Raw genomic sequence first — 26,557 nt, 5'->3', positions numbered from 1 at the left:
AAAGGAAGAGGTTTTATTGTAATGTTTTTTTAATATAAAAAGAGTTATTATATTTTTATGATATAAATTACAAGTTTGATAGGTTATTTTAATTGGTTAAAGTTTTATTTTTAATTAACTTTTTATTTTTATTTTTATCATTTAATATTAAATTTATTAAGGTTTAAATTTTATTATTTATTTATTTATTATTTCATTTCAGTTTTATAACTTAAATTAGTCGATTTTAGTTTAATAACTATATACAGAAATAATGACCTGATCTGTAATCTAATTCATTAAATGCATTATTAGTGTTCTATAATGAAGTCATTAATGTTGCCTTAGAAGGTCACAATCCCAGAAATAGAAAGGCCGAAAATTACCTGCCTAGCCCACAAAAATTAAGAAGTTTCACATTTCCACTTCAAACGGTCCAATCATAAATGAGACTGCTATTTGAAGCTTGAGCCCGCCTTTACACGATTCTAATATATTTTTTGGTTGTAAACCAATGAATTTAATTTAGTAGCTAATTATCACAAGTTTAATATATAAAATTCTAGACTAAACTAAATATAAACTAACTCATATTCTAAATTGAATATAAATATCCAGATGATAAAATAAAACAGCTCAAAATCTACTGGCTCTTAAATACCTCACATTTTATTTCCTTGCATAGCCAAGGAATCTTTATAAGAAAAATAATTTTGAAATATTAAAGAATTTATGTTATATTTAAAAATTATATTATTATTTATTAAAAATAATTAAGAAACTCTTAAAAATAAGTTTCTAATATCCAAAAAAAAATTATCTTAAAAAAGAAAGTTCAAAATAATAAATTATGAATTACTTATGGTGATGTACATGTTTCGTGAGAATTTCTTGTACTTTAATTAATCTGAAATCTTAATTTAATATAAAAAATATATCTAAAAATTTCAAATAAAATTCTAACTACCATTTAACAATTAAATTTAAATTTATGTTATATTATATAAATATTAGATACAATTACACGATAATCGAAATTTCTTGAATTAAACTAGAAAGATTTAGAATGTATTTGGTAGTGTGGTAACAGTTGTTTTTCAAATAATTTTTTGTATTGAAATACATATCAATGATATTTTTTTTATTTTTAAAAAATTATTTTTAATATCCGTACATAAAAATAATTCAAAATATATAAACTATATTAACTTTTAATAAAAATAAAAAATAAAATTTTTTAATGTTTTTTTTAAAAACAGATTCAACTACATTCTCAAATTGTCTGAAAGTGATGCGGGAGTCTTTGAAAGATACATCAAGCAACTTGATAAGGAATATAACACCAAAACCCGGAACTCTGTCCGAGCGCATGTTTTGTCGTTAATGACATCTGCGCGGACAAGATTAAGGCTTTGCGTTCTCAAAACATTGATGTCAATTGTCTCTGTCATCTAGCAAGTGAGCACTACCGAATAAATTTCATATGAAAATTAGCAAGGGAGGGAGGTGAAAACCTAGGCCTTGTGTTTTCCCAATCAAATCATGGCCAGGGAGGGAGGTGAAAACCTAGGCCTTGTGTTTTCCCAATCAAATCATGGCCAGGGAGGGAGGTGAAAACCTAGGCCTTGTGTTTTCCCAATCAAATCATGGCCAGGGAGGGAGGTGAAAACCTAGGCCTTGTGTTTTCCCAGTCAAATCATCTGATGGTAACCTCTGCAAAAAACATTACAAAATATATTATAAATAGTATATGAATAACAAAATGTATGGATTAATTGTAGAATAAAAAAAACTCTTGTTTTCTTATAATAAAAATTAAATATATTAAAAAAAGATGCATCACAAGCCCAAACCAAGCTTAGATCCAACCAGAATAATGTGTGGTCCGCTATATTTTCTTTATGAGTGAATTATTAAAAAATAAAATTGAGATTAATATTAAAAAATTTCATTCATCAAGAACGAAATAGTTTTTTTTTTCTTTCATATAATGTCCATGCTTATTTCAACTCTAAATGTCCATACTTATTTTCAACTGTAAATCCTGTTCTAATCCACGTTAAACGGCATAAAAACAAAACCAAAGTCTCAAAATAAAAATGGATCTCAATTTCTATGTGCTTTCTTTGGCCATGACATAGTTTTTTATTTTTCTTTGATGAACACCCATCAACTTCACTTATCAAGAGCAAACTCCTTGACACCCTTTATCTTTGAAAACCATGAAAATTACATAAATTAAAAAAATAATACTATATGTTAAGGTATTTTGTGCTTACATGAACAACACAGAGCTTGTTTGGTATAGTAGTTGTTTTTTATAGTATTTTTTTAATATATTAAAATAATATATTTTTTAATTTTTTAAAATTTATTTTTGATATTAACACATCGAAAAATATAAATTATCAAAAAAAATAATTTAAAGAAAATAAAAAAAAAATATTTTTTTAAAAAATACTTTTAAAATATAAAAACATATAAAATATAGAACAGTAAAAATCGCGAGGTTTCTTTTCTCATATTATGTGTATTAATAATATATGATACCTGAGCCTTCTTTATCTGGGCTACCTGGCTCTCACTCTAAAGGGCCCAACAGAGCTGGATTGAAAAATCCTTCTATGGGCCCATAAACTTTTTGTGGGCCAGTCCATTAATGGCTGGGAAAATAAACAATGGCTAGATTAACCTTTTGAGTTTGTTTTTGGCATTAAATAGATTAACCTTTGGAGTTGCGTTCGACTCTAGAAGGACATGCATAAGAAAAATTATTAATTTTTTTTTTATATATAAATATGCTGCATAAGTGATCCAAGAATAAATTACATTATTTATTTATTTATTTAAAAAGATATACATGCCATGCCTCTCTTTTGGTCATCAATGGCTCTTGTTTATCTTTGTTTTGTAAGAACATCTTTTGATTTTTTCTTTATTCTCAATATACTATTTATTATTTTTTTCTTATATAAAAGCATTCAACGGTATATTTATATTTATATTTAAGATTTAAGAACTACGTAGCTAGAAAATCTGGTTTGATCTAAAAAACCAATCCTAATGACCATCCAAGTTATTATTTTGAAACTTGGCCTGACGAGTTGACTTAGGATCCCACCGATTTGGAGTTGGAACTAGACCTAGTTGAAAAAAATAGAAGAAGCTGACTTGGCGATCCAATTGACCCAATCAAGATCCAGTTAATCCGATTGCAAACTTGTTAACTCTTATTTTTTTATTTTTTATTAAAATAATATTATTTTAATTTTTTTTAAAAATAAAATTTTACACGACTTAGCCGGTCAAAACCCAAAACTATAATTTTAAACTGAAGTGGCCACCAAACTGGATCTTACAACTATGAGCCAAGTTGTTAAATTCGTATCTCTCTTTCTCGTGACCTTTCCGTTGCATGGGAATGAAGAATGATTGCAATTCATGAAGTCCCGTCAATTTTTCTTCCCAAAAAATGCTGTTTTTCTCTCGTTTCCAAGCCGCCTCCTCCGAGGAAAAGGAAATCACTATTACAAACCCTTGATTACGCACTAAGTCCTCTTTTCTACTGTAAAACATGCTTGTCGTCGAAGTCTTCTCCGAGGAGATGCCCTAGCAAAAGGCAAGTAAAAGCAGTTCAACTAGAGGAAGACTAAATATACGTGAGATTACTTTTATATTTTAAAAGTGTTTTTCTTTAAATTAATTTTTTATTTAAAATTAACATATTTTTTGGTATTTTCAATCCTCTCCATATGTTGTATCAAAAATAAGTTTTAAAAAATAATAAAATATTATTTTAATTTATTTTTAACAAAAAAAATACTTTAAAAAAATCGTAATTAAACCTTAAACACCTTCTTCCATCCCGGAGGCGAGAGACGGTGGGGTCACATCCCTCCAAGGGGTCCATGACATTACATGGGGTCCAAAGAGAGAGAAGAAAGTTTGCCTCTGCAATCATTTGAATTATGGGATCCAACGTCTCAACTGGAGGGCTCAAGTCTTTTGCCTCTTCTTCTTTTCAAACAATATGCAACGACTACTTACTGTCCTTGCCTTTATTCTATTTTATATATATGTGTGTGTGTGTGTGTGTGTGAGTAATAATATTATATGTGTGAGACAATTTAAACAGAGATTGCTGCGAGGAAATTTAATACGTGAAGATTATTTAAAAACATTAAAAAATAATAATTTGATTTTTAAAAAAATTAAATATATTTTTAAAATGTACTGAAATACAGTTTTAAATGTAAAATAAAGAGGGACTTAGTTCCTAGATGTAAAATAAAATAATTGAAAAACATCTCGATTTAAGATGTAACAAAACGACAAAGCTCCTTTTTAAATTTGCGATCTGTGCTTTCATTTCCTAAGGAGAATCTACTGCCATTTCCCCCCACCTACTTTGTTATTTCCCTTCACCAAACACTAGGATGCCGTTGACAGAAAAAAATTAAAATTAAAATTAAAATTAAAATAACATTTTTAATTGTTTTTTAAAATATTTTTTATTTAAAAAAATATATTAATAATATTTTTTATTTTTAAAAAAGCAACACATCAAAATAATTTTAAAACATAAAAAATATATTAATTTAAAAAAAATTCAATTTTTTTTAAAAACACTTTCTAAACACATTGCCAAACAACCACTAAACATGTTAATGTGAGTATTTCTTTGAAAATATAATAATAGTTATTATTTGAAGTGTTTTTAATTTTGAAATATATTAAAAAAATAATTTTTTTATTTTTTTAAAAATAATTTTATATCAATATATTAAAACAATTTAAAAAATATAAAAAAATTAATTTTAAATAAAAAAATTAGTGATCATCAGTGCTCATGATCCTCCTGTACAGGAGAATATTGCATGGTGTGGAATGTACATGTGTCACCGTAGAACATTGCATGGTGTGGAATGTACATGTGTCATAACGGACACTCTTTTTTTAGATTAATGTGGGTGTCGGGGTCAGCTTGCACGCATCACGACTAATCCCACGAGCCCTAAAGTTAACGACCATGTAAGCCTCCAGTGGCCATCATATGAGTAACGAAAGATTCGAACATGAGACCACAGAGGAAATAAACCCCTTCATCCCAAATCTTTAACACTTAGCCACCACCTAAATAATTATTAATTAAAGACATAACGGACACTCTAATTCCAAGTTTTTACCATTTGACCACCAGCTAGATAGTTATTAATTAAAGACATAACGGACACTCTTACTAGCAAAAGACACCGTCACGTTATTAGTTAAAAAAAAGAAGAAAAGGTCATAACAAAATCATAGCCATGCCATCATTTTGCCCTGATCTTGCCGTCCGGTCCAACTATCCAGGGGCCCCAGAAATGACCACACTTGTCATCATCTGATTTGCTCCCTCGTTGCATTCCACGTGGCAGGACATTTTCAAGTCAAAACATTCCCGTATTTTTATATCCGCCAAGGATAAAATGGTAATTAATGCTGTCGCCTTTCAACCCCTCCCACGGGCAATCTAGTGATTTGTCAATCTAGTGCCCGGTCCTGGTTGAATTTCAAATTAAATTTAATAGGAACGGACACGATAAGACCAATTAATCCATTATATTATTTAATTAATTTTAAAGAAATTTCAAAATAACATTTATTATAAAGATTTTAGTAATAAGAAGAAAAGAAAATTGAAAAGAGCAATGCAATTTGCATTACTGTTACTTTAATGTACAAGAAGGCGAAGGTCCAAGGAAGAGTGATACAACGCTAAAGTTTCAATTTTGAGGAGGGCTTTCTATAGTATTTCCTCTTCGTGAGCATACGCACTCTCTCTTCCTCCTCTAGCGCTCTCAAACCTGTGAAGCAGGAGCATTTAATGCCTGGCTTACGTTAGTTTTGAAAGCTTTCTCATTCACTACACACGAGAACCCTGCTTCCTTCACTTTCCATTATACCTGGATAACTAGACTGGATCTGCTGCTCCACATTTATTAGCTCAACTCCTATACTTCTTTGTTGAGTTTGCTGGATTTCAAGAAGACCCTTTAAAGGTACTGCCTTATGGGAATTGAAGTCTACTACTTTTCTTTGCAAGAGCTTGGTGTTTCTTTTCTATGGTGGTGATGATCATGTGTAGTAGTTCTTCATTTTGGGCCATTCCTTGAGTTTTGTGCATGGCATCTCTGCTTAGAAGTCTTGTTAATCTTCTCCGTATGGTTTCCAAATTTGTCAGATGTTCTTTCTTTTTTAGCATTATTTTTCTTACCAGCTCTTGTTTATGTGTTAAGTGTTCATGTTTTAGTTCTTTCTTAAAGAGCATCACATTAATTTCTTACCAAACTAACTGCTCCAATAAAAGTGGAATATTACTTTCCGGGTTTGAATTCTCACCAACTTCTTTCGAGTGTTCTGATCAGGTTTCTGTGCATTTTTATGATGGTTTTTTGCAGTGAGAAATAGTTTAGTACGTCCTGGTGAGAGTACCAAGGCACAAAGATGCCTCAAGAAACCATCAATGGCTCCATTTTTACCTCTCCTTGCAAGAATCTGAGAGGGTTAAAGGGTTTGATGTCCAGCAACGAGCCTTCTTACACCGAGGAGATTATCAATGACCGTGAATTAGCTCAAAGAAAAGCTGAAGAAGCAGGTAAGAATAGATAACATTCCATATTTTACGATTACAAATTCACTTAGATTCTTACTCCTATGTTGTCTCTTTTGCTGGTTTAATAGTTTCTATGATTTTCACTTTGTTGAATTTTTGTCCTCTATTCTTTGTTATAAATTTTCGAGTGGTCATATAATCATTTGCCTGAAAAAAAGATTGCGCAGCATATCATGATGAAAGGCAGAGTGTGGGGGATCACAGAGTCGAAAATAAACTGGTGTTCATCACTTGTGCTGAAGTGGGTCCAAATCAACCCCACTTTTGTTTTTGGTAGCCGAAAGAAACGGTAGATTGGTCTTTTCTTTTGTGCAAAATCTTTGATTATTTGGAACTAGACCTACCCGCATAATCACCCATGCTCTGGTGTAAGCAACGATAAGTTTAGCTAATAATAGCAGGGCCTAAAACATGGACCATGACTTGTTGCATTGATGTTCTGTCGCAATATGAAGCATTTCTTGTATCGAAAAGGCGTAATTTGAAGCTGATGATCATTCATCCCTCTGAAACTCTCCTCCAGAAAGCAGGGAGGATGCTATCCTCAAGACTGGAATTAGAAAACAAATGATTCGAATTTCAGGAGATTTGTTCTTTTGAAATGCTAGTGGTGATAAATTGTGTATTTGCCGATGCTGGCGAAAACCATGCCCGGACATATTTTATACATCTGCTATTTTCACCAACCACACTTCAGAATTATGGAATTGGATAGTGAAGTGTGGGGCAGCATAGTGCCAAAGAAGAGGGAATATGGTCCCTAGCAATTCCTAATATTGAGGGCCATAAATTTAAAGGCAAGGTTGGTAGAGGTATGATATTGTGTACGGAAAAAGTCTAAACAACTAGATGATTAAGGCTGGCTATTAAGAATTGCAGCTAGGGTTATTTGGCCTGAGTTCTCTTGTTGAGCAATAGTGAGTAGTAGGGGACCGTGGTTTAATTGTTACCGCAGTACCTGCGGTGTTCATTTTCAAGCTCCATTAAGAATCGTAGATCGGGAAAAAAAAAAAAAACTGTGAGAATTTATTTTTTTATTCTTTCATCAATTATTTCAATGTCATTTTAATTACTAGAATAAAAATAATATTTTACTATATAAATATTTTTATAAATCTTGTTAAGTTAATACAAGAATCAAGATGGAAAAAGAAAAAAAAACTATATACTTACAATAATAATTTTTTTTTATATGGATTACGTTCCTTTATATATAATTAGAAAAAATAATTATTTTTTTTAGTAACTATTTTAATAACTTAGATTAGGCCTATCCATCATGAGATCAAGCTTAACCCAATAACAATGATAATTGAAAAGAAGTGAAAAATAATAGGAAAATTATGGCAAATTTTCAGTTTTTTTCTAAACTATTGCCCATTTTGTGGATTGAATTTGATACAATTTAGTGTAGCAAGCTAATTGCAAAAATGGTCTTGAAATTCTTACTTCATTGTCTATTGTTCATGCGTCTCAGCTTCAAGGAGGTACCAAGCAGCAGAATGGCTGAGACAAATGGACAAGGGGGGATCAAGATCCCTGCCCAACGAACCTTCAGAGGAAGAGTTTTGTCTTGCACTAAGAAATGGCCTCATTCTCTGCAATGTCCTCAATAAAGTCAATCCTGGTGCTGTTCTCAAGGTACGAGCTTCTTCAAACCCTGCATCAGTATTAGCATTGATACATGCATAATTTTTTTTTTCTAGATAGAAGCTTGCATTGACAATGTTAGGCTATCAGCATTCATGGATGAAACTGGCATATGTTCTACTTTGACAAGTGCATAATTCTAATCGGGACTCGACAATTTCTATAAACTTAGAGATGAGTCAACAATGTTCTGCTGGAATAATTATGATAAAATTCTTAATTGTTTCTTCTGATGTCGATGGTAGTTTTGTTTCATCTGTAAAATTTAAATAGGTGGTGGACAATTCGATTCTCACCGTGCAGTCAACAGAAGGAGCAGCACAATCTGCAATTCAGTACTTTGAGAACATGAGGAATTTTTTGGTGGCTGTTAAAGACATGAAGCTTTTGACTTTTGAAGCATCTGACTTGGAGAAGGTCTGTGATTCTCCCAAAACACCTTCTAGATTGGTTTATGTGCACTGGAATTTGCTAATCAAGGCCTAGTTTTCCATATATCTGCTATTCCAAGTGTAATTCGGACATTACATTTATTCATAGCATAAAGGGTGGAACTATCTCCATACCTCTGTTGTGCTTTATTTGTTGTCGCATGTCTCTTCTAGTTACGCATTTTTGTGTTTAAAATCTTGGATACAGGGAGGTTCATCGAGTAAGGTTGTAGATTGCATTCTCTGTCTGAAGGGATATTATGAGTGGAAGCAGGCTGGTGGGATTGGGGTATGGAGATATGGAGGGCTTGTTAAAATCGTATCTTTCCCAAAGGAATTGCCATCTTCTTTGGTCGGCAGTGAAAGTGCTGATGAGTCTGTTGATGAATCTGAATCATCACAGTATGAACAACTATTAGAGTTTCTTCATCTTTCTAATGAGGTCGCAATTGAAGAAACCAAAACTGCCAATGCTCTGGCCTTTCTTTTCGATCATTTTGGACTCAGACTTCTTCAAGCTTACCTTAATGAGAGCAATGGGATTGAAGAGCTACCTTTGAATGGAATGGTAGGTAAGACCTTTTGAGTTTGTTTGCAAATGTGCACAATTGTATTAATCAGACCTGAGTACAAGCTACCCAATATGGGAATGAAATCCAACAATGGAAATTGAAAACAAGACAGTTTTGTTGCCTGTCAATTCTATCATTCTATGGAATCTGATGTGATTATATGGTGATAACTTTCAGGTGGTAGATGCTTTGCTCAGCAAGGTGGTTAAGGATTTCTCAGCATTGCTTGTTTCTCAGGGCACACAGGTAATAATAATTTCGGAGTCTCACTGTGTATTCTTTTCAATTCTATGTAAAAGTGATTGCCTAAGATTAATATATCAGCAAGTCCAATGTTCCTGCCTTGAAGTAACTAGTAATGGTCTCTTTTTATCACTCCTTGCAGCTTGGACTGCTCCTGAAGAAAATTTTGAAGGGCGATATTGGTTCCCTATCAAAGACTGAATTCATAGAAGCCATTTCCCAATATCTTAGACAAAGAACCAGTTTGGCTTCAAGTGATTTCTCCAAGTTTTGTGTCTGTGGTGGGAAAAAAGAAACTATTCGGCATATTGTTAGTAACTCTTCTGGTAACGCAGAAGTAATCGATCTTCATCAGAAACAGCTTGAGGTTTGAATATTTGCCTATTAAAAGTTTACTCCTTCAGTATTTCTAAAAAACCTACACTTCTTTTCCATGATATGTTTTTTTGTTTATGTTGACATAATTGATACTTACAGGAGCTAAGATTTCATTACAAGGAGACGAGGCAACAAGTGAAACAAATTCAAGCAGGTTGGGAGGAAGAAGTCGGTAGGCTTGGTGAGAACATTAAAATTTCTTATGTCAATCAGTGAATCTTCTGAATTTATTTAGAATGGTGTTCTGGACCTTAAAACATTCTGACTTTTATTACCTCAGAGCATCATATCAGGGACCTTGAAGTAGCATCTTCTACTTATCACCAAGTTTTAGAGGAAAATCGGCAACTTTACAATCAAGTACAAGACCTTAAAGGTGGCCACTTCTTACTTTCTGTTCTATTTAAGTTAAGAACTCTATGAATTTTATGAGACGGTAACATTTCTTTTTTGAGCAGGAACAATTAGGGTCTATTGTAGAGTCAGGCCCTTCTTACCGGGCCAATCGAGTAGGCAATCTGCTGTCGACTATATTGGGGAAAATGGAAATATCATGATTGTTAATCCTCTTAAGAATGGGAAAGAAGCAAGAAAAGTGTTTTCCTTCAACAAAGTATTTGGATCAAATGTTACTCAAGGTATGATATCTTTCTTGTTGTAGAATTGTGTGATGGTGATTACTAAAGGTTCTGTAACTCTTCAAGATGCAACCAAGTTTGAGGCCATCATTTGTTAAAGGGCCTTTGAGAAAAAAAATATAGTTACGCTTTCTTGTTTATCTACAGGTTTTCTGAAATGTTAATGATTTTCTTTTTTATTTTCAGAACAAATATATGTGGACACTCAGCCGTTAGTCCGGTCAGTTCTAGACGGCTATAATGTTTGCATCTTCGCATATGGGCAAACTGGATCAGGGAAGACATATACAATGGTATACCATTGATTTTGAGTTATTAGCTGATAACATTTTCAACAACAGTAATTATGTAATTATGCACATCAGCTCGTTTTCTGTTTGATTTTTGACAGAGTGGCCCTGATTTGACTTCTGAAGAAACATGGGGTGTGAACTATCGAGCTCTGCGTGACTTATTTCAGATTTCAAAGACAAGGAGAGATGTCATTAAGTATGAAGTTGGAGTTCAGATGATAGAGATATATAATGAACAAGTGAGAGACCTCTTAGTCAGTGATGGCTCCAACAGAAGATATCCTTCAAAATTGACTTGATATATATTTAGCTTCATAGCATGATGATTGCTGACTTTTATAAAATCTCAGATGAATTATATGCCTTGAGGAGTTGATTTGCCTTAACTATGCATACATTAGACATCCGTAACAACTCGCAGTTGAATGGACTTAATGTACCTGATGCAAGCTGGATTCCAGTTTCAAGCACCCAAGATGTTCTTGATCTAATGAAAATTGGTCACAGAAATCGTGCTGTTGGTGCAACTGCTCTAAACGAGCGAAGCAGTCGATCTCATAGGTAGAAAGATTTATTTCTAGCAGAGTTTAAAATTCACTCTTCAAGTATTCACTGTGATGGTTCTGGCTTGCGGCAGTGTTTTGACAGTTCATGTCTATGGAAAAGAATTAGTTTCTGGATCAATTCTTAAAGGCTGCTTACACATGGTGGATTTAGCTGGAAGTGAAAGAGTGGATAAATCAGAAGCTGTTGGTGAGAGATTGAAAGAAGCTCAACATATTAATCGATCTCTCTCCGCTTTGGGAGATGTCATCTCTGCTCTTGCACAGAAGAGTCCACATGTTCCCTATAGAAACAGCAAGCTTACACAAGTTCTGCAGGATTCTTTAGGTATCTGATCATAACAAGCAACCTTTTCCTTTCAAATATTTTTTTCTTTTGTTTCATTTCTTCTTATTGTTTCTTTCCATATTTAGGCGGGCATGCTAAAACATTGATGTTTGTACATATAAATCCTGAACTTAATTCCATTGGGGAGACAATTAGCACACTGAAGTTTGCCGAGAGAGTAGCATCTATAGAACTTGGGGCAGCTAAATCGAACAAGGAAACTGGCGAAATCCGAGAGCTGAAAGAAGAGGTTTACTTTTCTCCACTTGTTTATGCTGTTCTTTCAATATTTGATTCCTATGGGAAATTTATCTGATGCTTATTTCCATGATTAGATATCAAATCTTAAACAAGCATTGGAGAGAAAGGAAGCAGAAATGGAGCAAATCAAAGGTGGTAGTACTAGAAGCACAACAGAATCTCAAAGAACAAGAGCAGTTTCTCCTTTCAGTGTGCCAAGATATGGTACAAATGCCAACTTCAAACCTGAGACATCTCAAAGGTCAAATGATGACACTAAAAGCTCAGAGGTAAAGAAAGCAAGAGACTATTTTATTTGCTGCAATCTTTAGTTACTTCTATTCTCAAGGAATATCCTGGGGTGGTTGATTTTGATTTTCAGATTAGAAGTTGTTCTTCGGGTAAGCAAAGGAGATCAAGGTTTCCTTCTTCACTCACAGACAAGGAAATACTACCAAGGATTCCATTCTTAGGCGAAGAGATGTTAGCGAGCTCCACAAAACCAAGATCACCATCCCCTCCTGTTAGAAGATCAATCTCAACAGATAGAGGAGCCCACATTAGAAGCAGGGTCAAGGAGACAGTTGAGAGTCAACCAGTTTCAAGAGTACCATTCCCAGCTAGAGTGCCTACCAACAAATCCATTGCTGCAATTCCAGTGATCGCATCAGCAGATAACAGCTCAAAGGGTCCATATAAAGGCTCACAAGAAGCGGTGAAGCAGGATAATATATCCAACGCATTTTACAACTTCCAAAGGGTTAGCACGAGGAAAGTATACCCAGAACATGACGAGGAGCAGTTTAGACAAGCTCTTAATATAAGACAAGGAGGCATTAGAAAAGTGAAAAATGAAAGCAAGGTTAAGGCAAAGCATCAACTTCCTGCGAAGTTCAATAAGTCTGATGTTGGGACAACAAAGCTCCCTGATATAGATGCTGGTGAAAAAATAGAGGAGCCACGAAAGAGTGACTTTTCAGAGCCAGAAAATGAGCATCTGCTTCCTGTGTCCCCAACAATAGGTGCTTTAAAGGTGAAGAAGATTCAGAGGAACTTCTCAAGGAACTCTCAGAATCTTGAACCAAGGTATGATTCAAAATGTTCTTTTCAAAGCCTCAACGCAAAGAAGTTTTCCCCCCTTCCTGTAAACCTTTGTATATCTATATATGCCTGTGTTAATAATACTAGAAATGTCAATGATTTGCAGAGTTGTCCATGCTGTGGAACCCTTAATACCTGGAAAACTTGAAAACAAGCTTCCACATAACGTAACTCATCCTGTGAAAGAAGGTGGAAACACATCTATGCCTGAATTCAGAAGGAGTCGATCTACTCCTCGCGGAAAGTTTATGATTTTACCTTGAGGATTGACAGAATATAGGATGAATTTACTTCCATTGATATATTCTCAACATGTTGTATAGTGACTGTTCTGTTTGAATACTGGCTTCATCTTCTTTTTAGAGGATTTTGAGGATGGTAGTCCAGATGACTTCCTTTCCACATATCCTACACCATGGCAAATTTTCTTGTAATTTACAAGTTATGGTTTACCATGGAAAATTTTCTTGTAATTTACAAGTTATGGTACTAATGTTCATCGCTTATGGATGTACATCTTCTTTGTGTTCTTGTGCTTGCTTACACTTATCATTCTACAACATCAAGGATTTTGTCAGTGTGAATTCATCCCATTTCAGGCTATTTTTGTTATACATGCCTGCATATCCAGCAGTTCATTTGGTTTAAGTAGGTGTGATTTGCATTATATAATACTAAGGATTAGTTTAACACTAAGAGATGTAACAAATACATATTGAATTTGTTCTTAAAGGCTTTAATGCTCTTTACTTTAAATAAATCAATTTTTAAAATTTTTAATAACACCACAAATGAATTAATTGCAATCAATTTTTAAAATTTTTAATAACACCCAATTTCCAAATCCATTAACTGAGTCTCCTGCAACATATGTTTTGGTTCCTGCAAATTCCATACAAGGTCTCTCCGTCTCTTGAACATTTTGGTTCCTTCCTTATCTTCAATCACCATCGAGAATTGCATCAGATTCAACGTGTGATGTTGGTCTGTCAATGCTGATTAGGCCAAGGTAACCACCCTTTTTGTGTTTCTTAAAGGAAGCTTGCATGGTATTAGATTTCTTAAGAAAGTTGATTGGTATCTGTTTTGAGGACATATGACCGATGTTAATATGATGTTTTTCTGTGTTTTGCAGGTAGTTTTCCAATTTATGTGCATTGGAACAATCATTAATTGCTGCAGGGGAACTGCTTTTGGTGTTTGATCCTTTTATCAAGATTGAAATGTCAGCCTGTTCCATCACAGCATCTGCAAGCTCAAGGCCTAATTTGTCGAAATAGAAGGCATTCGTTACGTTTTACATTATGTTTGCTCATCTTCCAGGAGCTGAGCCAACTAACTATACAAAACCATCATCCACGGAGAAAGAAACCGAGGAGCAGACAACAAACAAATCTCCTCAAATCTCTGTCACCTACATCTACACGGTGGAGGTAGCAGAATTGCTCAGCAATGTAACAGTTACATGGAACAAAAATGTTATGAACTGTTCTCTTAGCATTAGTGTAGAAAACCCTTTGGATGAAAGTCATTACACTTGCAAGATTGATATAAAGACTTGGCAGTTTTGGGGGAAAAAAGGTCTAAAATCTTTTGAAGTAGATGGAAAAAGAGTAGATGTTTACTGGGATTTTCGACAAGCGAAATTCTCAAACCATGCTGAGCCCTTATCAGATTACTATGTTGCTTTGGTCTACAATGAAGAGGTGGTTTTAATGCTTGGAGATATGAAGATGGATGCTTTCAAGAGAACCAAAAAGAGACCATCATTGACAGAACCTATATTGCTGTGCAAGAAAGAAAATGTGTATGGGAAGCGATCATTTTGTGCCAAGGCAGTGTTCCAAAAAGACAAGACAGAACATGACCTCGTCATTGAATTTTCTTTGTCAGGACTAGGTGATCCTGAAATGGGGATTACCATAGACGGATTCGAGGTGATTCGAGTAATGAATTTGAATTGGAGATTTAGAGGCAATGAGAATATGAAAGTGGATGATGTTGGGGTACAGATTTTTTGGGATGTTCATGATTGGTTGTTTACTGGCTCTAGCACAAGTCATGGACTGTTCATCCTGAAGCCAGCAGCAGAAGAAGGTGGGGATGATAAAGTTGGAGATGGTAGACATTGCAGAGGCAATGATGGAGGCATGTATGATTCACCAAAGGAAAGGTCTTCTTCAACACCAGGGTTTTTCCATGTTATAAATGCTTGGAAATATGAGTAGGAAGGGTATGATCAATCTTTGATTAAACTGTTGTTAATATTTTGCTGTTCTATACTTCTTCTATTAGACCAAGAAGAAACATTTCTATGTTAAAAAACAAAGGAAATCAACTTTCCTTCTTCTTTCTTTGTGCGCTTTTGTTGTTTCATAGTTTTTTTTTTGAATTAAATAATATCATTTTATTTTAAAAAATATTTTTTTTTGTGCGCTTTTGTTGTTTCATAATTTTTTTTTTGAATTAAATAATATCATCTTATTTAAAAAAATATAATTTTAAAAAAATAATATTTTAATAAAATAAATAAATTAACCCGATCAACCTGCGACTTCTAACCTATAATTACGCTCAACTTTACACGTAGATTTGAGCTCAATTTAAGCTCAACATCCATAAACCTTAACAAAAATAGTTCATATATATAATGCTATATGATATCACCTTTTATTTTTATTTTTTTTCAATCATATTGCAAAAGATTAAAGAAATGGAGTAAATTATTTTATTGAAAATCACAAGTTTTACTTAATAAATTTCTATTTATAGGTACATGCATACTATTTATTTTATTATAAGCTTGATTAATTTGAATTTAACAATAGTATAAGATATTATGAATGCACAAAATTGTTTTACAGGTAGATTTAATAACTCTTCAATCTAGAACCTGGTTTTTATATATATTTTTAATTAAACTATATTATTTTAATTTTTTTAAATCAAAACTTGAATTAATTAGGATTAATTCTTAGCTCTCAACTTGGTGAAAAAATTGTTTTACAGGTAAATTTAATAACTCTTCAATCTAGAGCCTGGTTTTTATATATATTTTTAATTAAATTATATTATTTTAATTTTTTTAAATCAAAATTTGAATTAATGAGGATTAATTCTTAGCTCTCAACTTGGTGAGATCTTATAACTATAATTATGATTATAAATTTCATATCTTTTTATATTATTAAAAAAAATATTATAAACATCATTTTCTCATACTAAAAATATAAAAATTAATATTTTTTCTTTCATGTGTTTATAATATTTTTGTAGAAAGAATTAATATGAAATGAAAACCATCAATAATAATAAGAAGAAGTTCCTTTCTACGGTGCCTTACTTGCGGTTCGAACCTCACCATGCATGTTTGTCACCCCCGCGGTGCACACAAGCTGTCCGAACACCCATGTTGAAAAGAAAAGAAGAAGTTCCTTCCCTCCACGGACGTTAATAATCGTAGTGCACACAAGCTGTCCGAACACCCATGTTAATCTAAAAAACAGAAGTTCCTTCCCTCCACGGACGTTAATTAACTGCACCAACTGACAAAGTCATCTTCCACGCGCCTATAAATAAAATGCCCCTACGCGCGATTTAAACAAAAACCCCCTCTCTTCTACATTAGGGTTTAGCAATTGTTCTGTACAGGAACTTGAAAATCAAACTCCAAAATGTCAATTTTCGCGGGAAATCTAGCCTCCAAAGTCCCGTTATCTCTTCGATTTCGCGTCCCCGTCATTCCCTGGTAAGATTCTTCTCTCAAATTCATTTACCCTCTGCTTGGTTGCTGAGAAAATGAAGGAAAAGGAAAGAAAGTTTGTATTTGGCCAAATTTTTCCCTCTTCTTTAACAGATAAACTAAAGAAATTTAATTTATTTTTCCATTTAATTTTGTGTTTTTATGATTTTAAGCTTAAAGATTCAAACTTTTTTAATCAGCTAAAAGTAATTAGTCTCTAATAATGAAGTGTTTATTTATTTTGATTTCTTTTTTGGTTAGTTAGTTAAAGTGATAAAGTCTTGATTTTTTTGGAGGGATAAACAGTTAAAAACTACAGCTTTAATCAGCCAAAGAGCTGAAGCGCTCATATATGTGCAATCTTCATTTATTTTTGCGGTTATAGTAAAAATGGGAAGTGATCTTGTTGGTTAAAATGATATGTTTTCGATACTTTGTAGGGTAAAGACAAACAATGCTACACTGTGTTTGAAAGGAAGGGAGTTTAACAGTTCATCAGTTCCGGTTAGATACACTCCTAAGAGATCTTCAAAGAGTGATGAGATAGAGAATTCTTTGCCTATGAAAGGTGATAAAAAGATGGTATTTGGTAAAAATTTGGATGGTGTAAGTGGAAATTTTGGTTTGAATGACAAGGCAAAAGGTCGAATGGGTTATGAGAAGAGAGTATTTGAGTATCCCTTGCCTGTGAAGAGTTCTGAGAAGAGGGTATTTGATAAAAACTTGGATGGAGTAAGGGGAAATTTTAGATTGAATGAGAAGGTGAAAAATCAAAATCGAATATGCAATGAGAGCCTGTCGTTTGATGATGCTTGGCAAGGTAATTCTGTTATTGACAATGTTTTCCTTTTTTCTTAATATTTGAATGAGAATTAAACTCTGAGTGGATGTTAATTATTGATTAGTATCTTGTATTTATGTGGCATGTGTTTATGCTGTTAGGATTTTAATTATCAGTGATGATTTGGAAAGCTTATGCATGTATGAGCTTCCAGCTGTTCCTTTAACCCGCTTGCTCTATACTTGATGAGACAATCGGGTTCAGGACATCGGAAGCATATATAAATGACCGGCACTATGTGCTTCCACAAGTGCAAGCTTTCAAAATGATTTAGTTTCTAGTTTTCTGGTTATATGCAGCTTAAAACTGTACATTTGGAATTGGTTAATAGGACTTTAAGCGGTCATCTTAGTTTTTGTTCTCATAGTTTCCTACACCCACCCTCATCCCTTCTGTGCATGTTCATTATAAGCAAGCATCAGTACAATGCCATCATTAACAATATTTTGCATGTATAGCTGTGTGTTTCTGTATACCATTTCCCCATGTCCTCGCGCTAAGTTCAACTTCAATTTGTTTATGTTCATCAGTCAAGCAAAATGCTCCAAAGGTAACAGCATTTTCACAGTTAGGAGAAAAAATCAATCATGAATCGGAACCCAGAAGTCATGATCTCATGGGGGAGCCAGAAGAGGATGTTGAAGAGAGTGTAATGCAACAAGAAAAGGATATTTCTAATCAGAGCATGATAGTGCATAAGATTATGCAAGATGCTGAAATGGTGGCCGTTGGTTTACTTGCAAGAAGGTTAAAGCATAGTTTTAATTTTATTGCCTTTGTTATTATTCTTTGTTGGTTGTTAGCAATGTCATTGAATTGTTTCACTTCTTCACTGAAATCCAACATTGGAGTTTTGCAATTCAAGTAATTCATTCCTAATGGCAATCATATGTTAGCAATTGGAATACCTTCATTACATTTTCCTCTCACGTGTCTCAAACAGCAGTACAATTTGTAATAATTACTTATGGATTTTCTATGCTTGCTGCAGTAACATATTTCACGGTTGTTAACCCTCTTAATTATTTAGTCTTACAAAATGAACCAAACGTTACGTTAAGACCAGAGATCTCAATGCCCCTCTAATTCTCATGTTCCATCCTGTTAGCTAACTACCATTGTAGTTTGAGACTCAATTAACTTGAATTGCTTGGATAGTTATAAATGGAAAGGATATATATATATATATATATTACTAATATTGTTAAGGGCACATTTATCTGTGTGGAGCTTTCACCTTAAGCTTGTTTAATTTCCTCACAGAGCATATACAGCAGTTGAACTGAGGAAGAAATTGCATGGAAAAAGATTTCCTCCTCATATCGTGGAGGCAGTGATTGGTGATTTCGAGAGCAGGTGCATGGTTGACTTTATTTTATGAAGTTTTATTTTCAGGCTGTCTTATGTGTTCCCATATTCTTGTTACACGCTTTTAATATTTGATGTCATTGGCTCTTTTCACTGAGGAAATTTTGTGCTTCCACAAGCATTAAAATATAGACCTTAATCTTTTCTTTTTGTTTCAGAGGGCTGGTCAATGATGGCTTGTACGCAGAAACATATTCTCGATCTAGATGGTCTTCCTCAAGCTGGGGACCTAGGCGGATCAAGAAAGTAATCTAATTCTCTCAGTTCATCCTTTCTTGACAAAATGTCTAACTAATGCTGCATAGATAACATTATTCTATCATTGTATTCTGTCCTTTTTCCAGTTAGCTTCATGTTCAGCTTCACCATCTGTCACCTGATAAATGTCACTCTATTTTTATCTTTTTTATTTTTTTTAAGAAAATTACATTTCATAGCTAGAACCTAGGCATCTACTGCAATATCTCATTACTAAAGAATCCATTTATTTGGCGAACTTGATTTGGAATGGTATCTTTAGAGGAAGGGTCAAAATATAATAATTGTAGTTTGTTCTCAAAAGTTTTGCTGGTTTGTTTTTCTGAGATTGCTGGCAAAGAGAGATAGGTGTATGGAGTAGGTTACCAGAACAGTTGGTGAAATGCTAATAAAGTAAGCTGCAGTGAAGCAATATGACTTAGACTTCAGATTTTATGTCATTAACATGCCGTATAATGCAGTGGCTCCTAGCTAGCTGCAAGAGATCAGGATTCATATTTATTGTTCTTCATTGATGATGATAAGATGATTGCTTGTTAGTGAACAATGACTTTAGTGGATAAATTCCAGTTAGTGCACCTTTTCCAATAGAAAACAAGAAAAAGAAGGGAAAGGAAGAAAAGATAAATAATAAATGTTTTTAGTTTCTGTTATTTGAATGAAAAATGTGTTGAATACTTGGTATTGGAGTGTTATTGTTTGAACAGGCGTTGTCCAACAAAGGAGTGAGTGAAGCTGATACAGACAAGGCACTAAAACTGGTTTTTGAGGATGGTGACTCCGACGAACAAGAATCAAAAGTGGGCATGTCAAAGATTTCTATGGATCAGCTATTGATTCAGGCTTCAAAACAATGGCTTCGAGGTCAGGATGTTCCCAAAGATACACGAAAATCAAGACTTATTCGGTGGCTTCAGTATCGTGGTTTCAACTGGGATGTTGTTAATTTTGTATTGAAGAAGCTAGAATCACAGCACATCTCCTAGAGCACAATAAGAGCCATTCCTGGTGCCAACTCAGGAATGAATGTGGGCCATTCCCAAATTAGCTAATGGTCCATCTGGTCACTTGAATTGTAAAAGTTGCTTAATGTGGATAGAATTACTGTCTCCATTAGCACACACTCGACTGTGGCCTAAATGTTGGACACTTTAACTCTTACTGTGCAAGTTTTAGGTTGCATCAGCATACCCCAGTGTCATCACATCTTGTAGACTGAAGTCCACCTGAATGAAGACAACCTCCAAGACAAAGCGGCAAGTGGAACAACTAGATTTTGGAAGATCATCACAGTTTTTACACATAATGGGAATATTCATGCACCCATGAAGTGCAAAATTTTCTTTGAGATCTTGTGAGTGTTGGTTTACATGTCAATTCTTCTGATGTGCCCTTGAACACCAAAACCACTAATTACTCCACTTCCGTACCTCATTTTTATGACTGTAGAAAAATACTGGAACTTGTGTATATTATTATTAGACAGAGATTGGACTGCCTTATGTCTCGCCTCTGATAACTATAATTTTCGAGTGGGTCTCTAAACCTTTTGAACGTGAGCAACAGTTGTTTATAAATCATTATCTTGCTATTTATAAACGGGCATGATGGTCCTGCTTGTGCATGTGCTTCTGAATTAAGACATGCAGTCTCTTCTAAACGAAGTTTAGTATCCTTTGAAAGAGTTTTTTCTTGTTAATTGCTGGAAAGTCTCTCTCAGACAGCACATGGTCATGTGGTGAAATAAACGTGGGTCCATGTGAACTCGGCTGGAAAGACTGATCTTATTGTGTGTGTGCGGGGGTGTGTGTGTGTGCGTGTGTGCGTGAGGGGGAGAGAGAGAGAGAGAATTCATTCCATGGGCGGGGGTGTGTGTGTGTGCGTGTGTGCGTGAGGGGGAGAGAGAGAGAGAGAATTCATTCCATGGCAATAAGTTCCAATTACATTGATCCAAATGAACAAATCATTGGTCCAGCTTCTACATAGCCTGCAGTCATTCTCTTGCCACTATCCCCACTTCCAAGATAATCCAATCCACCTCTAGTATTGGTGCTATCAAACAGCTTTCAATCTAACCCTCTATAAGCCTCAAAAGTTCTTATTTTTGTTACATTTGTCAATGTTCTTGACTGAATTTACTCGAAGGAATCAGTAGTACAATCTACAACACCGTGTATAGTGAAAACTACAATTCAAAAGGGTAAAATTACACTAAAAATTCCCACTGTGGTTGCACATTTTAATGGATCCTTCTATGGACAAAAGCACTCAAACCTCCTATTTTCCGAGGCTTTATTCAATATTTGATTGAATCATCTGAGAAGTCAAAGGAACAGTTTGAAGATCCTTGTGAAACGACAATCCTAGCAGGAGGTGATGAGCGAACGGCTGTCAAATTAACCCCCTTGGACAGGTCAGGTTCTGCCCTTACGGTATCGACGTGCCGAATCTCCTTTAACATTGCAACAACATCCTTCATCATTGGACGATCATCAACTCGAGTGCTGATGCACAGGAATGAAACTGCTAATGTTTGGAGCATTTCATGCATTGTAGGGTCAGCTCTCCCTATAAGCTTTGAATCAAGAATGTCAGCTGGATCTTTCTTGCTAGCTAAATGTTCCCTAACCCACTGAACCAAATGAGCGCCACCAGGCAAAGTTGGGTCTAATGGATGCCTCCCTGTTAAAACCTCTAGAAGCACCACGCCAAAACTGTACACATCACTTTTCTCGGTAATACGCTGCATCGACGCATGCTCTACGGAAAAAAACCAAGAACAATTAGACATGATTAGTGATTTAGTAAACTGAATTAATTGAAGTGAAAAAATTAATTTGATTGAACCAAAATCAAGAAGTACCTGGAGCCATATATCCATAAGAACCAGCAAGTTGAGGTCTTTCAGTTGGCTTGCAAAGATCATCATCAGAATTGTTATTCACCACCCTTGCTAGGCCAAAGTCAGCTAGGTAAGGTTCATAGCCTGGCCCTAACAGAACATTCATGGCTTTAACATCCCCATGTAGAATTGGTGGGAGACAGTCATGGTGCAGGTATGCAAGTGCATGTGCCACACCTAACAAAACGTCATATCGAGCTTCCCATTCTGCTCCTCCCTTGCCAGCACCATGAAGGAGAGAACTCAAGCTTCCATGTGGAAGATAATCATAGAAAAGCAACTTCAAATTCTTGTTTGAACACCAGCCCAGAAGCCGGACAATGTTTCGGTGTCTGATTGAACCGAGAGTCTGAATTTCAGAATTGAAAGCACCAGACTCTTCTGATGACCACATCTTCTTTACTGCTATCATCTCCCCGTTGGGAAGAATCACCCTGTACACAACTCCAGAGCTGCCAGTGCCTATGACATTAGATGACGTTAGATTTTTTACTATGTCGTCAACGGAGAATTCAAGCTTCTGATACAAAGTCATTTCCCAAGTATCATCTTCCATCAGCCCATGACTACCAATGCGAGCACGAACTAGCATGTAGATAGCTAGTAGTATTAGAACTGCACTGGCACTGAGAAGAACAGACATCAATAGTTTCATTGCTGATCTAGTGTGTGCTCCGGGTCCCAAGTGGACTCCTGGTGTTACTACACCTCCAGCAATGTAGAGACCTTGATTTGAAGCAAGGTTACTAAGTGGAAGCTTTCGAAAAAATGGGGTGTTAGGCAATTCACCAGAGAAATCATTGAAGGAGACATTAAGGAAAACAAGGTTTTGGAGATTTGCAAGAACATCTAAGCTTCCTTCAAGCTTGTTGTGAGAGATGTCAAGTACTCCCAACTTGCTCAGATCAGAGAATTGGGATGGGATCTTGCCGGAAAACTGGTTGCAGCTAAGATTGAGAGAGATTTCCAGGGCTGGGATTTGACCAAGTTCCTTTGGGATTTCTCCAGAGAAACCATTGTCTCCAAGGTTAAGCAATTGTAGCTTACTGCATGACAATATCTCTGCTGGAATTCCACCTGAAAGTTGATTCTTCGCCAAATTAAGCTTGGTTAATTCAATCAATGAACCAATGCTATGAGCCAGTGAACCTGTAAGCCTATTGTCTGAGACATCCACATACTTTAGGCTTTTAGGCAGAGTATCAGGTACAGAACCAGTGATCCCATTTGAATGGAGATCAAGAAACTCCATGTTTTGACATCCAGATATTGATAGAGGGATTCCTCCAACAAGAAGATTGGTACTCAAATCAAAGAAATTCAAAATCTTCAAATTTCCGATCTCCGATGGAATAGTACCTCCTAACCTGTTGCCATTCAGCCTCAACCTATACAAGCTGGTGCAGTTACCTATATCAGGTGGTATAAAGCCTGATAAATCATTGGAAAGTATCAGTAACTTGCTGAGATTCTGCAATCCAAAAATCTGCTTGGGTATTGAGCCAAAAAGACTGTTATATGATAGATCAAGAGCCTGAAGATTCTTGCACTCTGAAAGAGACTCTGGGATATTGCCTGTTAGATTGTTCTGCCAGGCAAAGAATAGAGTCAGGCTCTTTAGGCTGCCGATACCAGCAGGAATCTCACCGGAGATTTCATTGTTGTCTACTTCTAAAAGACTGAGAGCAGTACAATTGGTGATTTCAACAGGTATGGTACCTGTTAACTGATTAACACTCAGCTGCAGCCCTTCAAGCTTCAAAAGGTTTCCAAAGCTTCTCGGTATGCTTCCTGTTAGAAGATTATCGGATAAATCAATGACTGTAAGCTCTGTGCAACTTCCAAGTTCATCTGGGATAGCCCCTACTATGCTGTTCTGCCACAAAAGCAAACTCTGAAGCTTGCTGAGTTTCCCAATTCGCCTCGGGATTGGACCGGAAATAGAATTCTGATACAGATACAGGTTCTGCAACTCACTGCAGTCTCCAATCTCTTCTGGTATAGAACCTGACAAGAGTGTTGTGTAAATGGCTACCTTTTGAATCCTTTTCAGCTTCCCAATTGATGAAGGAAGACTCCCAGAAATGCTGGTTTCAGCGAGCCCTAAAACAACCAAGTTGGTGCAGTTTCCAATCTCCTGAGGCAGCTCACCCTTCAGATTTTTATTCCCACCTGCTCTAAAAATTTGTAATCTGCTTAATGCTCCAATGCCCTGCGGAATTTCGCCACTGAGTTGATTGTCGAAAAGAGTCAGATATACTAGACTTGAGAGGTTTCCAATACCAGAAGGAATGGCACCTTCAAGAAAATTTGTATTGAGAGACAAAGTTTCCAACTTCTTTAGTCTGCATATTTCCTCTGGGATTTCACCTGAGAGAGAATTATCACTAAGATCAATGAGAGCAAGCTCAAGATAATCTCCGAACGCTGCCGGGATTGCACCAGTAAGATTGGTTGATGAAAGGATAAGGCTCTTCAAGGACTTGAGAGGCTGAAAATTTGAAGGCAGTGGGCCTTGCAAATTTACAGCTTTCAAGTTTATCTCTATAATGTTGCCATTTGAGTTGCAATGGACCCCAAACCATTTGCATGGACTTGAGTCTAAAGGGTTCCAAGAATTTAGTACATCTGTGGAGGTGTTTAAGCTGTTCTTCCATGCTAAAAGAGCTTGGCCTTGCTCGTCAATGGAGTAGCAAGAACGCAAGAGAAGAGAGTTTATGGACAGAAGTAAGGTGAAGGAGAAGATATTGGGAGAAAGTAAGAGATTCCTTGGAGGTGCAGGCATTGCTGCTGATGGAAGAGAAGAGTTGGTCTGTGTTGGGATTGTTGAGGGAGGAACCCCATGTTTTGTTTATAGAAGAAAAGCAGAAGATCTGGATCCAAGTCCACCACCTTCTTTTTTTTATTTTTTATTTTTTCTTTTTAATTATTAATATTGTATTTGACATAGCTGTTAATTCAGAGATGATGATGCAGACGGACACTAATTTGGTTTTATTCAAGTAATTAGTAGATGGATGCTGCTATTGACATCACCTTCTTTTGCTCTTGCTGTCATTTACTAAGCAAAATGTTTTTGTACTTTCCTTCTAAAGTTCAATTTCAGTTTGCTACATTCTGTACAAAACTTTTGGAGTTTTTTTTTTTTTTTAAGGTGATATTCTCGGTTCTTGTCAACAGTGATATGTAGCTTAACTTAGCGACTCACCGATTCAAGACTAGGTTCAAGACTAGACGTCGATCAGGTTTCAAATTAAACTAGATGAAAATTAACTAATTAAATACAGTTAATCCAATAAATCAACCAATTCCTAGGTCGACTCATCAAAATCCAAATCCATGCTGGATGACTTGTTTAACCAAAATTTTCCTTTCTATAAGATTCATATTTAGAGTTATTCAATTTGGTTTCCAGGTCGAGCTGTTGCCACTCTTCTGGTCACAGAAGAGCAGAGTCAAGTTAACAGAAAAATGGTATCTCCCAATATTTTTGATTGACTGATATTATGCTTACAAGCGAGTCCTGAGGCTGAGAGACTGAATGAAATCAAAGAGTAACATCTTCAGGGCATGATTTATTGATGGGTTTAGATTTTGATAGCTTCAAGATCAAACCAACTTGACACAGCAACCGTTGGATATGTGTTAATTTGTCGACGATCCCATGAATCCAAGACAACTGAAGCAGGTGGTCCATCGTTTTATGTGGTCACAGTTGCTGAGCCATTGTGTGTATTGTTAACCTTTAGCCTCTAGTAGCTTGTCAATGTTTTCAAGCAGCAAAGTAAACAGCTTGGAAACTTACTTTAGGCCGATTTACAGGAATTACCATGAAACATAGTTAATCTAAAATAACATACACAACCCCCTCATCAAATCCCGGTTGGGTCTTACCGATTCAAAGTTCCGATCATAGGTTTATCTCGTTAGTTTATAAATAATATTGTTTCATTTTTTTAAAATAAAACATTGCTATTTTAGATGGATAAAAAAACTGAAACAACGTTAATGAATCACGGAATCACAAAGTACAGTGAGGTGGGAGTACTAAAGATGTATTTAATACTTGGTAAAATTCTAGTTAAGAGAGAAGGGTTTAATGGAAGGTGTGGAAGGAGGTGGAATCCATGGTAAACAGTGAAGAGCACATGAAAGCAAGGAATAAGTGAAAATTCATGGGAATTTCTTTCTTAAATTAGACTGCAAATCTTGTAGTTCTGTCGGGTGGTCTTTGCTATAAAGGATTAGGATTTTAGGGAGTGGATGGGACAACATTATCTACTTGAGATTTGTTAATTACCACTTTTAATTATTGCATGATGGATCACTAACCATGTGCTCTGCCAATTTGCTCCCTCCCCTGTCTTAAAACTTG

The 26,557-nt window shown here is 35.2% G+C and overlaps 4 protein-coding genes across 9 annotated transcripts; 3 read left to right on the top strand and 1 right to left on the bottom strand.

The window, feature by feature from the left end:
* Positions 1–5,651: 5,651 nt before the first annotated feature.
* LOC105136252 (kinesin KP1-like) lies at positions 5,652–13,695 on the top strand. 4 transcript variants are annotated; one of them, XM_011041518.1, is made up of 19 exons: positions 5,652–6,020; positions 6,420–6,616; positions 8,112–8,275; positions 8,558–8,701; positions 8,924–9,283; positions 9,465–9,533; positions 9,673–9,897; positions 10,008–10,089; positions 10,189–10,284; positions 10,367–10,546; positions 10,733–10,839; positions 10,938–11,116; positions 11,236–11,400; positions 11,477–11,730; positions 11,817–11,980; positions 12,066–12,260; positions 12,353–13,056; positions 13,178–13,512; positions 13,553–13,695. In XM_011041518.1, exons 2-18 carry the CDS (start codon positions 6,466–6,468, stop codon positions 13,332–13,334), a joined length of 3,396 nt encoding a protein of 1,131 aa, XP_011039820.1. In that variant the 5' UTR covers positions 5,652–6,020; positions 6,420–6,465; the 3' UTR covers positions 13,335–13,512; positions 13,553–13,695. The 4 variants fall into 4 exon arrangements, with proteins under 4 accessions (XP_011039820.1, XP_011039818.1, XP_011039819.1 ...); XM_011041516.1 differs by having other exon boundaries at positions 13,178–13,493; positions 13,533–13,683; XM_011041517.1 differs by having other exon boundaries at positions 6,417–6,616; positions 13,178–13,493; positions 13,533–13,683.
* A 234-nt stretch (positions 13,696–13,929) lies between these two features.
* Positions 13,930–15,399, top strand: LOC105136253 (uncharacterized). Its single transcript, XM_011041521.1, has 2 exons — positions 13,930–14,080; positions 14,207–15,399. Exon 2 carries the CDS (start codon positions 14,376–14,378, stop codon positions 15,297–15,299), a length of 924 nt encoding a protein of 307 aa, XP_011039823.1. The 5' UTR covers positions 13,930–14,080; positions 14,207–14,375; the 3' UTR covers positions 15,300–15,399.
* Positions 15,400–16,667: 1,268 nt separating this feature from the next.
* On the top strand, positions 16,668–20,860 carry LOC105136251 (regulatory protein RecX family protein). 3 transcript variants are annotated; one of them, XR_844316.1, is made up of 7 exons: positions 16,668–16,819; positions 17,254–17,633; positions 18,185–18,401; positions 18,918–19,010; positions 19,181–19,268; positions 19,988–20,355; positions 20,457–20,860. XR_844316.1 is itself a non-coding variant. In XM_011041515.1 (6 exons), the coding sequence occupies exons 1-6, from the start codon at positions 16,746–16,748 to the stop codon at positions 20,264–20,266; spliced, it is 1,089 nt and encodes a 362-aa protein (XP_011039817.1). In that variant the 5' UTR covers positions 16,668–16,745; the 3' UTR covers positions 20,267–20,857. The 3 variants fall into 3 exon arrangements, 2 of the variants coding, with proteins under 2 accessions (XP_011039817.1, XP_011039816.1); XM_011041515.1 differs by having other exon boundaries at positions 18,227–18,401; positions 19,988–20,857; XM_011041514.1 differs by having other exon boundaries at positions 19,988–20,857.
* Positions 20,861–21,180: 320 nt separating this feature from the next.
* On the bottom strand, positions 21,181–25,243 carry LOC105136250 (Leucine-rich repeat receptor-like protein kinase family protein). Its single transcript, XM_011041513.1, has 2 exons — positions 22,144–25,243; positions 21,181–22,040 (listed from the first exon to the last, which is right to left on the bottom strand). Exons 1-2 carry the CDS (start codon positions 24,965–24,967, stop codon positions 21,577–21,579), a joined length of 3,288 nt encoding a protein of 1,095 aa, XP_011039815.1. The 5' UTR covers positions 24,968–25,243; the 3' UTR covers positions 21,181–21,576.
* Positions 25,244–26,557: the final 1,314 nt, after the last annotated feature.

This window comes from Populus euphratica, unplaced genomic scaffold (assembly GCF_000495115.2).
Source record: "Populus euphratica unplaced genomic scaffold, PopEup_1.0 scaffold52.1, whole genome shotgun sequence".
Taxonomy (NCBI): Eukaryota; Viridiplantae; Streptophyta; class Magnoliopsida; order Malpighiales; family Salicaceae; genus Populus; species Populus euphratica.
This window is presented reverse-complemented; position numbering and strand designations above follow the sequence as displayed.